Below are 14208 nucleotides of genomic sequence, written 5' to 3'. Positions count from 1 at the left end.
CTTTGTCAGTCTGGTGAAGTCTATGGAGTCTTTTTCCATAGTAATATTCTTAATTGTAAAAAATAAAATATGTAGGAATATAAAAGAAACCAATTATATTGAAATACATCATTAATAAAGCCTTGGTTAAGAAAACCTGCTAGAGGCTAAAAGTAAAGTAATACTAAAAATGACTTTAAAAGGTTGAAGTGTAGGTGAAGTTGAGGTGAAAAGAGTAACTAGAGACTATGTACCTCTAAGTTAACATGTGATAATTTTTATAAGATTTCTTCTCACTTAAGTAAATCATTTAATATAATGTATTATTATTATTAATAATAATAATAAAACTAATTTGGGCTATGCTAGAGTGAACAAGGTGGAGGAAGAGCCTTGAAGGGAGATGCAGAAGAGAAAGGACAATAATCCCAGGCCAGTGCCACTAGAAGAGAATACTCCAATTTTTTGCCTAAGGATAATGGAAAGGTACTCGAGTGGTAGTGAAGACTGTGAGAAAGCTCTTTGTTTGGGATATATATGCCCTGGGCTCCATTTCACCACCAGTTCACAAGCAACAAAACAGCTAATCCACACAAAGAGCCTCTACTTATCCATAATAGTAAGCAAGAAATCATTCTGGGCTTCCAGGTTCAATATCTGGGAGTTTAGCTTTCATTCTACATTTCCACAATCAATACTCTATTCCTCCATTCCTGGGATAATGGGGACATAATAGAACAAATATCACTCCAAACCTGGAAATGCCCTTACCTGTGCAGTTGCCTCCAGTTCTATCCAGTTCATAGCCAGTCTCACACTCACAGCGGAAAAGACCAGGAAGGTTGTGACAAGTCCCAAAGACACAGATATTAGGAAGGGAACACTCATCAATATCTAGAAGTCGGGGAGAGAAAATAGACCTGTTGGTTAAAGATGAAGATGAGAATATCTTTTTCTTTATAAGCTTCCTTAAGTTTTTAGCATTCAAAGCATTATAGCATCTCTTTAGGCATTAAGAAACTACCATTGCTCAGTCAAGTATACTGATGTCTTCCCTGAGGTTTCTGCCACCTCTATTAAGTTAAGGTTTAATCTATTCTTTTTAAATTCATACACTCACTCTATGAGTGTACACTAGTACACTATAACTCTGTATTCTTAGAACCTAGCACAATGCCCCACATGAAGTTGGTGGTGTTGTTCTGTTCAGTCATGTGACTCTTTGTGACCACATTTGGAGTTTTCTTAGCAAAGATAATGGAGTAGTTTGTCATTTCCTTCTCCAGCTCATTTTACAGAAGAGGAAACTGAGGCAAACAGGATTAAGTAACTTGCCCAGGGTTGCACAGCTGGTAAGTGTCTGAGGCGGGATTTGAATTCAGGTCTTCCTGACCCCAGGCCCAGCACTTCTACCCACTGCGCCACCTAGCTGCCCTCCACACAAAGCAGGTACCTTCTAACTTTGCTTTTAATAATTATGATAAGGATGATCACCTGGCTTAGTGTAGACATGTGATTGACTTTAGCATTCCTGAAGCTCAGATTTCCTGAGCTCAAGTGATCCACACCAGCCTCAGCATCCCCAGTAGTAGGGATTTTATAGGCATGCAACATTATGCTCCAGTTGAAAGAAAGCATTTTCGAAGAGAGGGAAACTGCATATATGTGAGGTTTACATTAGAATTTAAATTCTTCTCTTTAGTTATTGTCAGCTTCTAGTGACCGTTATATGATAGTGTTGACTAGGTCGAGGAAAAAAGAAACCAAAAGTCATCTAATTAAGATATGGCTTTCTATAAGCACATTTCCATTAAAGTTTTCTTAAAATGTATTTATGTTCCATGAAATGTTATACTCATTTCTAAGCTAGATACAAATTAACTTTAGCTAAAGAGTACATTCAGCCTAGTGGCTGTAAACACTATGATAAATATTATAGGAACTTTAGAAAATCACACTCAAGTGTACAATATGTATTTAATTCTGAGTTTCATTGTTCCTAAATACCTAAAACATAAGCATATGCAGGCTTCATCCATTTCTTGGACCTAAACATTACTCAAATGAACTACAGGACAAACTTCGTTTGTGAATTAGAAAATTCCTACTCAGAATTCTTTTAAAAAATGTGTTTAAAACCAAAAGGATGTTGTGTTCAGGCATAAAGATGACCTTTCCAATTCACCAATAGTAGGCTATGTACCAGGAGTTCTTATTTCAGTAGTGGGGATGAGTTGGCATTATGTCAACCACACTTACTTGTCTGATCTCCCTTATGACCACTGGCATGAATTTGTAAGAGAGCTGGCTAAGATTCAGCCTGCAGTTTATTGCCACAGAGCAGAGTTTTTCTCTTCATGAAAAGAAATGGCCCATATGGGAATTGAACTCATAACCAACTGAGCTCCAACCTGAAGCCAGAACATAGTACTATAACAAGTATAGTGGGTGCATCATATTTTAAAATAATAAAGCATCAACACTGCCTATTATGTCACTGTGGATTCTGAACTCGCATATTTGTTACCTTCACAGGCTTTTCCATCTGCGCTTGGCACAAATCCCATATCACATTCACAACGATATCCTCCTGGGGCATTGAGGCACTGCCCATTTCCACAAAGGTTCAGATTTTCTGAGCATTCATCAAGATCTAAGGTAAGAAAAAAAAAAAGAATTCCAGTTTATAGTCACAATCATGACTGTTAATTGCTAGCCTGAGAGCTGGTTGGTACTTCTATTTCAAGTCAATTCAATTCATTAAACATAAATGTGCCAGGTTCTGTGTAAGGGTATTATGAATTCAAAGAACAAAACAAAATAATCTCTGCCCTCAAAGTGCTTACATTCTATTGGGGAAAAACGTAAGAAAATGCTTAGCAAATAAATAAATGAGAAAAATTATATAAATATGAATACATACATATATACACATGCATATGTCTAGGTGTATATACATGTGTATATGCACACATGATATATACATATGTTTATACATACTTATATGGGTGTGTGTGTATGTATGTATGTATGTATGTATGTATGTATGTATGTATGTATGTATAAAATTTCCAGGGGCAGGAGAAGAATGGTACTAGCAATCAGGATATTCCTCATGGATAAAGTGGCATTTGAGTTGAGCTTTGAAGAAAGTTAGGGATTTTATGAGGTACAAATTAGGAGGGAGGACATTTCCTGGACAGTCTTGTTCTCCCTTCCAGACTGGCACCAAATGGGGATCTCTAGTTATAGGAAGTTTTACAAAGACTCATCCATGATAATTTAGAACACATAAGGAGTTAGTTGGATGGTTAAATCTATTTAAGTTGATTTGTCCACATATGGAAATATGCATTATATCAAGAATGACTCAAAATTAACTTTCCATCTTACCTGAACCTTTTGAGAACTGGAAAAAGAGTTAAATAGCAGATAAGAACTCTTGTGGGTAACCAATTTAAGGAAATAGTATAAAAACATCAGAACTAGGTAAAAAAGAGTTAATGTGCTATAACCATATGATGATTATAGAATAGAAAATTTAAGAGAATTGAGTGATTCTCTATTCTACTCAGTATTTAAGCGATACTAAGAAATGACTCAAAAAGCTATATTAACTCTTTCAACTCACAAGAGCAGCAAGGTTCCTGAGGCCTTAAAAGAAAAAACAGATCTACCTAAATTACTTAATACCTCGGATTATAGACATGTAAAAAGAGAATTACAAATACATCTGCATGTATATGTAGATATATCTATGAGAAAATAATATTATATATAATGTGTATGGTTTATACAGTGTTTAAATACATGAGTGTATTTAGAAATAGAAACAAACTTCAGGATATACTAGCTCTATTTGAGTTAACTTGGTCTGAGAATACTGCTGAAGGTAATTAAGTTGTAGGAGACTAGTGAAACAATGCCATAAAACACAGGTCTGAAAAAAGTGATTCTTACAATTAAAAAATGTTTAGAACAATTACTACAGAAATAATATTCAAAGTCTAGATATTAAAATAGTTTCTGAGATTTCCTTAATCACAGAAAAATTATTCTGATAACAAAGCCATAGATGGCATCAGTGACCTCTCAGAAAAACGTAAAGTAATGTAAACGGATTAGATGCCTTACAGGAAAGATTTTGAATGCTGACAAACTGAACTTATTTATTAGCCAAATGGCACTTCCTAGAAGCTATACAGATTTATAGATTGAGCAAGAGGAAATGTGGTATAAAGGATTAAGGGATGGGCCTTGGAGTAAGAAAGTTTCTCTCAAGTCCTGCTTCTGATACATGCTAGCTGAGTAATCATAAGCAAGTCACTCAGCCTCTCAGTGCCCCAGACAATTAAGCCAAGACTAAAAGCAGATGAATTGTTGATCAGCTTTGGTAGAAGCAATTTCCACGATAGGAATGCTCTATACAGATAAGATTATAGGTTTGGACCAAAACATATACTGAGCATCTTTTAGGACAACTCAAAGTTGGTTACTTCCTTGGAAGCAGTTCCAAACTCTTGTTTTGGATGATCAAGTTTTCAAATTCCTAATATTTCCTAATATCTAATAGATGGTTATTGACCTATCCTTCTGTAATGAATTGGTTAATTGCAATACATATGGACAACTTGTCTTCTCCATAGGTTTTCACTATACTACCATGACATAAGCCACCTCTCCCCAACTTCAAATAAAAACTTACCTATACAAGTGAATCCATCTCCAGTGTACCCTTCTTTACATAAACAACGATAAGATCCCATCGTATTTTTACAGTCAGCATGTTGGTTACACATATGTGTCCCATTAGAGCATTCATCCAAATCTAAAAGAAAAGGGAAGAAAGAAGTTCTATAATAATAAGACATTGTGGCCTTCAAAATGCTTCACCACCAAATATGTTTAAAATTCCCTTTTAATAAGAAACCTAGGCAGCTTACAACCGACTTAGGTTTCGAAGACTTCCAAACTCACCTGTGCACTTAATGCCATTGCCAATCCATCCTGGGCTGCAGCTGCATTTAAAGCTCCCTGCTGTGTTGGTGCAGACAGCATGCCTGTCACAATTATGTGCTCCAATTTCACATTCATTGATGTCTGGAAAAATAAATAGTCGTTTTTAGGGTTCAGAGTGAATTCTTTTTTAAAAAAATTCCTCAATGGCATGAATTTTCAGCCACTGACTTGCTTTCCTTGCTTCAAACAGGATAAATTAGTTTAGCACCAATGTTTATGATACTTAGGCCCAAGAGATTCAAATGACAATTCATAAAGGAACAAAGCATGGTTAACTGCTACTTATTTTGACTATCAGTTATCATTTTTGAATATGAAATCAATGCAAAGAAGAAAAAATAGTCTCTTTAAAAGATTATTATTAAACTACCATGGGTTTTGTTTTTATGTTTATGTGCAAGTTCATTTTTTCTGTGAGGATGTTACTGGATCCAAAATTCTAACCCCTGGTTCTGAAAATCAAGCTCATAATATTAAGGAAGAAAGCCCTCAGTGAATTTCTAGGGTATAAAGAGACTTGACAAGTTTCCATTTTTTTTTTTTTTTTTGCTCACTGTGGAGCAGGGACAAGTCTGCATATGCCCTGACCCCTTCTTTAAATTTTAGAGGCATTTGGACAATCATGTCCATTGCTTAGATATGTTTCGAGAACTAGGGAGATAGTCTCTAAATGGGCCCTAAGTAATTTTCCTGATTCCTCGGAAATGGTCAAAGAAAGCACAGTAGCCAATAAAAACAAGAGGCATTATTATTATATAGGATCAATTAGAAAAAAAGATATGCTTCAAATTTCTCAAAGGGAATCTGAAGTGAAATGTACTATTTTTCTATTATTTTTATTGGCTTGATCATGTTTTAACCTTATATATGACCTTTATGTTCTGTAATGTGAATACAAAGAAGTAGATGCAGAGAATTTTCAAGGGCATCATTTTCCCTATTTCTTTATTAGCATTTTAGTGTATTCATTACTGGAGGACTGAGTATACTGCTACATTATATATAACTAAAGTTTCCATAAGAGTCAAGGACATCTGACAAATAAGGTAAATGGCAGTTTGGGAAGAATATGGGTTATTTAAATGGGGTCACTGTCATGAAAATTCCCCAGAGAAGGATTAGATCCCCTTTCAGAAGAGGTATTTTTATAAAGTACATACCCTGGGTTAACACATTACTACATAGCAATGAAGGCTTAATCATACAGTCACATTTTCTTTAACAAGAAGCAGGAATTTGTAAGATGATAATATCATCCTGCACAGGAAACCAATGTCTGTTACAGATCTTACTGGAGGTCAAGAAAGCTAATTTTGGCATGAAGTGGAAGAAAAGGCTAACAAGAATTTCTAGAGGTCACTTGAATAATGACATGAAACAGAAACTACACAAGCAATTTGTGTTTACTCTTGATTACTTAAGCAAAATTAAAAGTTTTGAAACTGCTTTGGAAATGTTTGATGAGATTCTCTGTGTTCAAATGAAAGCTTTAACATAGGCCCATGATCACATATACCCTTATAACTTTCAGAGAACACATAAGACAACCAAAAAAAAAAAAAAGCTTGCCAGATTGCCTTGCCAAAAGTCTTTTAAGTCACTAATAAACATTAAATAGAAATGTTCATGGAAAAGTTCTTTTATAATTAAGTCATACAGTTGCTTCATTTTTGTAACATAATCTTGGGAATATAATGCAGACATATTAAATGCTAAGCTTTGCAAAAGAGAATATACACTCATCAGTTTCAGGCTTATCATGATATGTATTTCTTCTGAAAGCCAGATAATTTCTTAGTGGTTGGAAACTACCTTTAGCTGTCTGACTGACAGAGAAGGATGCCCTTCCACAGAAAGGGAAAGGACAATGCAAGAAATACCATGCTAACCAATGGAATCCAAAGAATAAGTGATTTTCCCCCATAATTGTCTTTTCTAACTCATGGACAGAACAATTTTCATTAAATGTTTACAAGCAGGATGCAGCAGTACCTTTTTCCTTTAGGGAACCACTAACATTAGCCTTAGATCCCAACTATTCTCTTCTAAAGTCTTGACATAATTCTCCTACTTTAAGCTCTCAAGATCACTAAGGAAGGGCAGGCTGAAGCCATAAAACTGAGGTCATGTAAGTACCATATGACCTAAAGTATTTCAGGAATTAGGGAATCTAGAAGCTGAATGAAACTCAAAGATAAACTAGTCCAGTCCCTTTGTTTTACAAATGAGAAAACTGAGGCTCAAAGGAGTTAAGTAACTTGCTTAACTTAAATTCAATTTATTACACTTATTAGGTATCCACTAAATAATACTACACACAAAAGACAGTAGGTACTAGAGCCCAGGTTTTCTGAACTGGTCCAGGGTGCTTTGCTGTGGACCACAATCCTCCAAGCTCACTTTTCTTCTGGATACTTGTGTAACTTAATTTCTTTACAGCTCCTCAGAATGAAACAAGTAGGGTTAGATTCAGTCTTATTACCTTGAGGTTTTTCTTTCCTATTTTCTAGTTATCAAAGCTTAAATGTTTCCTAATAAATGGTTTACTTCAAGCATCTATAAGTAAAAGTCTCGATATTAAATTTCTTCATGTGTACATTCAACTATGAAAACCTCTTAGTAGAATAACTGGCATAGGGCTCTACCCTCACTCTGTCTATGTGCATGAGCAGAGGCAGCTTCCTCATCTTGGAAGTTCCACTGAAATCATAGATCCATTTCTGATTCCTATCCTAGATTATAGAATATTGTCTGCAGCATATTATATAATGAAAACATGTACCAAAAGAATGTAAGCTCCTTTGGGAGCAGAGATCCTCATTTTTGTCTGTCTCTGGCATCTCACAAAGATTCTTCCTGCCACACAATTGGCTCAAATAAATGCTTGCTAGCTCACTTGGTTCTATTACATAATTCATATATGTGTATATCTTTGGGTAAGTTATCATTTCCATGCTCTTCACATATAATGCAATGCAAAATATTATTTATTAATTATTTTCATAGAAACAGCCTTGGACCCAAAACTGACCTAAATAAAATAGAGGAAGAAACTGAGCTATAAGAGGAGGGGAAACATATTACATTCAAACACACATCTTTTTAATAATACAAAGGGAAACATAGGAAAAAAAACCCCAACTTGCCAAGTAATCTTTTTTCTGCACAAATGTTCCCTCCCCCATCCCTGCCAAGTTTGTTCCAGTGTGAAAGAAACAATCCAACAGAAACAAAGACATTCAAATTTAAGGCTGACACTCCATCCTTCCTTGGTCCCTAGTCTACCACATTCTGTCATACAAAGAATCTTAAATAGTGCTCCATAGATATCTCCTAGGCAGGCTAGGGGAGTGATTTGAGTAAAAATCAAGAAGTTTATAGGTACAGCCTTGTGGATTGTGTTAATAACAAGCTGTCACTCTCTCTCCTAGTTATGTAGGGTGAAAGATGCACTAACTGCATAAACAGTTCCTGACAGAGTGCCATTAAGAATTGTGCATAGGAGGGGCAGCTAGGTGGCTGAAAGATGCACTAACTGTATAAACAGTTCCTCACAGAGTGCCATTAAGAATTGTGCATAGGAGGGGAAGCTAGGTGGCACAGTGGATAGAGCACCAGCCCTGGAGTCAGGGAGACCTGAGTTCAAATCCAGCCTCAGATGCTTAACACTTACTAGCTGTGTAACCCTGGGCAAGTCACTTAACCCCAGTTGCCTCACCCAAAATAAGTAAGTAAGTAAGTAAATAAGTAAATAAATAAATAAGGAAGTTTCTTATTTTTTTTTAAAAAAGAATTGTACATAGGTAAAAAGCAAAATCTGGTAGGGTAAATTATAGCTTCTCCATGATTAGACATTAGGAGAAGCTGTTCTCTACTAATGGGGTTAAGAAAAGAAGGGAAGGCAGATGAAATGACTGCTTAGATTTGTAAAATTTGAACAGAGAATGCAGCCAAAACTATCTAACTGAACACCCATGGCGTTTTCATAGGCTGATAACCATGGGCTAAGTTATTAGTGATAAGAAGTTGGAGAGAAATAAGCAAAATATTTTGCTTACTGGTGATGACTTTGATGTGTACTATTATTTATTGGGGGCTAAAACTTTCTATTCACATTTCCTCTCTAGATATTTGTTCATGTAACAAATATTATCCCAGGAAGTTCTGGGATTAAATTAGCATAGACAAGCTCCAGTGTGGCAAATTCATTCTCCAAAACAGATTCTAGCTTGTCTATGACTTTGTATATTCGTCCTGAGGAATTGTTTGAGGTTTACAGAAGTCGAGTGACTTCTCCAGGGTTACAATGGCAGAAGTAGGATTTGAATCCAGGTGTCCCTGACATTCAGCCGGATACTCTATCTACTCTGCTTCTATTTATTTACGCTGAATTTACCCAATTAAATTCATTTCCTTAGCAAAAACAATTGCCTAGTTTAAGAAATTGAACTGCCCAGGAATTTTAGAATTTACAAATGAACGTGATTCACAGTGATGGGTTCCTGGAAAGGATAAATAGATTCATATAGCCATATCCTGCACAACTGTCTTCACAAAAAGGCTCTGGTACTATCAGAACTTTCCATTCAAAATTTCCCTTCTGTTTTTCCTTCCACACAGGTAAAGTACTGTTAAGGGCTAAAATTCTTGCTAAACTGTCTAAAATATCTAATGAGTGGTCGCCAATAAATTATAAGCTTTAGCAAGAATTAGACTTTTAAGCATTTATTAAGGAGAATAAGAATTTGGTAAAGAGAGAGAAAGGCCTAGATTCCTATCTATTAAAGGGAGAGCACATTTCTAGCTCCGCTCTCCACCAGAGTCCAAAGGAAAGAGCGCCCGAGACCGAGCGCCAGTCTCTTCCTTCCTCCTCCCACTAGCCTGCGTCACTTCCTGACGCCAAAGAAAAGACTCCTGGTCTTGCCCTCAAAGACCTTCGCTTCATGGTAGGCACTCTTCTACAGTAAGTCTCCAGTAGGTGGCGTTATTCCAATCGTTACAGTACCATGCTTTGATTGGTTTTCTAATTGCAAATAGGCACAATGAGCAAAGAAGATATATCTGGGGTCACAAGTTAATTTCAGTTTTCTCAAGTCAGTGTCAGGCAAGGTTGTTTTTCTAGGTGAAGTACCTAAAATTTGGTGCATTAAAGGTTTCAAGAAAATGTATGTCTACCTTGTAAAACAGAATATTACCCTCAGCAAAATCCACATTTTTAGAATGCTGAAGGGGAAACACAGAAATCCTTAACATCTGTGTGGGCTGGGAATGTAAGTCAGTGGGTGGATTTTTAAAACTGCATGATTGGGGGGAAAACATGTTTATTTGTTAAAATGGAAACAATCATTAAAGACAAGGGTTTAAAAATATTTAAACCAAAATGTAATGAAACCCAGGAGATGTTTCATAATTTTAATGAAATAGTTTTTCCCTTTTAAAATATCATAAAATTGATATAATTTTAAGGGACATATATATATATATGTATATGTATATGTATACACACACACATACCTATAGATATTCTAAACTAGTACATAGATCTCTGCTACCTGTCATCAAAACACAATTTAAACTCTGCTCTTTGATGTCATTTTATATGTAACTGGTTTATTATTCCCAATTAGGAGAGACCACTATCATTATTTATACTTGTTGCCTAGAAAATTATAAACACTTGTCTTTAACGTGGCCTTCACTAAGAAAATTTGACCATATTATAAGCTGTGAATTACCCTACTTTTAATTTAACAAGCAGGAGCAGAGCCAAAAGAAACCTAGATCTCCTAATTTTTTTTAACTACCCCATTTTAAAAAATCATTTTAAATTCTATTTAATGTTTTTCCAATTCTGGCTTTTAGATCAAATGCTCCTTTGGTTAAACAGGGGTTCTTAAGTTAAAGTCTGTGAACTTGGGTTTTTAAAAAATATTTTGATAACTATTTCAATATAATTGGTTTCCTTTGTAATCCTATATATTTTATTTTCTACATTTAAAAATACTATTCTGAGAAGGGGTCCATAGGTATTACAAGACAACCAAAGGGGTCCGTGACACAAAAAAAGGTTCAAAACCTTCAGACTTTCAAATATTTGTCAACAGTGGAATTAACAGAGCTCCCCTATTCTAAAAACCCAAAAACTTTTCATATGATCATATAAACATTCATACATACACACATATATCCTAAAAAAATCCCTGTGAGGAACATCTAAAAATTACTTCCACAAGTTTACAGTTAGGAAAATTGAGGTATAGAACACCTTGGTTATTTATACAAGGTTATGAGCCAACTAGAAATAAAACCCAAGTCCCCTCTAACCTGGTTTAACCATTAGACCAGATTGTCTCATACCATGGCAAAGCAAAGCAGTCACTGTGTTACTGAGTCTGCTAAAGGGTTGTCTGAATTCTATCAAACTGAAACTTAATCACAGGCTATGATTTTAGAGGGGAAAAAGAGAAATAATGAAATGCTGATCCTTAGGGAAGGATAAAGAATTTCTTGGATTTAGATCTATTCACATGTCTCTGTACACATCAGTAAAAAGCAGCTGTTACTAATGTACAACTGCTAATGCTTCATCCAACATACAATGTAAAACTCCATCCAGCCTTTACATTCTTAGTATCAATGTAAACTTAATTTATGTAAAATAGACATTTCAAGAGTCTAGTGGATAGAGGCCTGGACTTGCAGTCAGATAGACCTGAGTTCAAATCCTGCCACTGACAGATATTGGCTGTGTGATCATGGGCAAGTTAACCTTTCAGGGCTCTAGGAACCTCTTTAAGAAAATAAGTTACACACTATTGTGCTATAAGAAATGACGAGCAGGATGCTATCAGAAAAACCTGGAAAGATTTATATGAGCTGATGCAAAGTGTTATGTACAAAGTAACAGCAATAGTGTAACATGATCAGCTGTGAATGACAGCTATTTTCAGCAATAAAATGATCCAAGACAGCTCTGAAGGACTTATGAAAAATGTAATCCATTTCCAGAAAAAGAACTGATGGTATCTGAATAAAGATTTTTAGTTCCTTTTCCTTTAATGTTTTTTGTCTGTTTTCTTTCATAACCTGACTAATGTGGAAATGTTTTGCATGACCACACATGTATAACTTATATTGAATTGCTTACATTCTTAAGCAGGGGTGGGGAAGGAGGGAGGAAGAGAATTTGGAACATAAAGTTTTAAAAATGGAAGTTAAAAATTGTTTTCACATGTAATTTGGGAAAAAAAGAAAATATGTTACACCTGAATTGTCAAACTGCAATAGTGGAGATTTGCATTAGTGGAGGGAATTCCCACACAGAAAGTTTCCTACACTGCTGAAATCTTAGATCTGGATGCCACACTTAATAGGGCATTTTTATATACCATAAAATCTAACTTCACTGTATATACTTCCAAGTTAGATCAGCACATGCTGGCATTAAATTTATCCCAGTTTAAAAATTTTACCCTCTGTGGGATAAAGCAAATACTGTTATATGTGACTGATGTGTTAATTAATTTTGCTGAACTGCTTTTTTCCTTCTTTATTTTTTAATCATTGTTATAAGGGATAGCTCATTGGGAAGAGGAACAAAAGACATCAATAAAATTTAAGATTAAAAGTTTGTGCACTCATTTTAAAATGGCCTGAGGGCTGACATCAGTCAAATGCATCATTTTCATTTAAAATTAATAAAAATAAAACCTATTAAAATTCCTTGGAAAATCAGCCTCAGCTTTTTACCTGATAGGTTGGGTAATTTTAAAAAATCAACCAAGATCTATGCAAGAACAAGAATTGGAGGCATATTGTTCTGAAGATCCCATTGCTTAGAGACTTCCTCACCATTTTCTCCAGTTTTTTCTTCTATCTATAAACATCAATACTCTAACTTGGGCTAAATTTCAGCCAGCTCATTTGATCCAAGTCCCTAAACTAGCCAGGCACTGAGTAAAGTGAAACACTGTTATGACCCACTTTCTCAATTCATTACTGCCAGACCACCAACTCCTTTCCCAATAGCCAGTATTTATACTGGAAGATACAAAATAAAACCCGAACAACCAAAACATATAAAGAGGACTGTATGTACCTGTTTTGTTGGTTAGGAGGAAAGAATCTACATACTTTTTGAACAGTGTCTGGCACATCTCAGAAATATTTAAATCAGACAATCAAAAAAGATGCAGAACTAAATATCATTAGTCCACTACGAGTAGAGTGCTGACAACTCTAGAATCTAAGCTTTTAGACTCTCTTTTTCTGAGTGGGCACTTATCCATGCTGAAGAGGAGGAATAGAAATTGAGTGAGTGTCAAAGAGACTTCATCTTTTTGCCTAAGTTCGTCATTTGGCCAGGATCTATGGTTCTTAATACAATATATTATTAATGTCATTATCCTGTGCATCTATAAGCTTGAACCTTAGCATTCTTGGCCAGTTTGAAATAACAATGTAAATTTGGGCTGTGCTGAAATATTTTGATATAATTAAGTTAGGTATCTGTACATTCACCACTTTGCCAAGCTGCAAATATTTAAGTGTTCATTTCAAGCCATGAGAGCTTGCCAAACTAGCTTTTGGAAAAGATGTATGTTATTTGAAAATAAAGTATACAGTTACCTAATTCAAACCCAGCATGGGCTCCATTATGCTTTAAAATTATGTTATGTTACATGTTATTTTCTATTATATTAAAATATAGGTAACTACAGTAAAATTTTATTATATTATCTCAATTTAATATTTCTCCATGTTTAAAAGTATTAGCCAAAGATCCATATAATATTGCCATTTAAAAATAATGTTTTGCATACACACTCACGCATACTTACATATACATAGAGAAAGTCCTTAGTAAACATTTTAAAGAATTTTTATATATGTTATTAGGGGATGGCATAAGACAAATACAACTCTAAAGAGTCTGAAACCAGCTTATTCATAAGATTATTTAGGTTCATGAACACAGGATGAATTAGGCTAAAGCAAATTAATGCAGTAAAACCTCACTAATTCAAATAATTTGAAAGAGAAACCAGTCTAAAGTGGTGAAAAGTATGATAGTGCTTGTTTTAAATAACATTTTTGTTACTTTTCAGTCACATAACAAATTAAGCTAAATAGCTGCTGAAAATAGGGGCCTTTATGAATCTGCTCTAATGAAAGGTGGCAAGGAACATAGAAAGATTGTTAAAACACAGA

At 35.0% G+C, this 14208-nt stretch overlaps 1 protein-coding gene across 1 annotated transcript in view; it reads right to left on the bottom strand.

Moving 5' to 3' along the window:
- FBN1 (fibrillin 1) overlaps positions 1–14208 on the bottom strand; it is a 301977-nt gene that overhangs the window by 67655 nt on the left and 220114 nt on the right. Inside the window, 4 exon segments of the mRNA XM_043980479.1 lie at positions 751–873; positions 2507–2632; positions 4685–4807; positions 4957–5079. Coding sequence (XP_043836414.1) covers positions 751–873; positions 2507–2632; positions 4685–4807; positions 4957–5079 — 495 coding nt within the window.

The sequence above is a fragment of the Dromiciops gliroides genome, chromosome 2 (assembly GCF_019393635.1).
Source record: "Dromiciops gliroides isolate mDroGli1 chromosome 2, mDroGli1.pri, whole genome shotgun sequence".
In the NCBI taxonomy this organism is placed as follows: Eukaryota; Metazoa; Chordata; class Mammalia; order Microbiotheria; family Microbiotheriidae; genus Dromiciops; species Dromiciops gliroides.
Note: the sequence above shows the minus strand (reverse complement) of the source record. Positions and strands in the feature narration are given on the sequence as shown.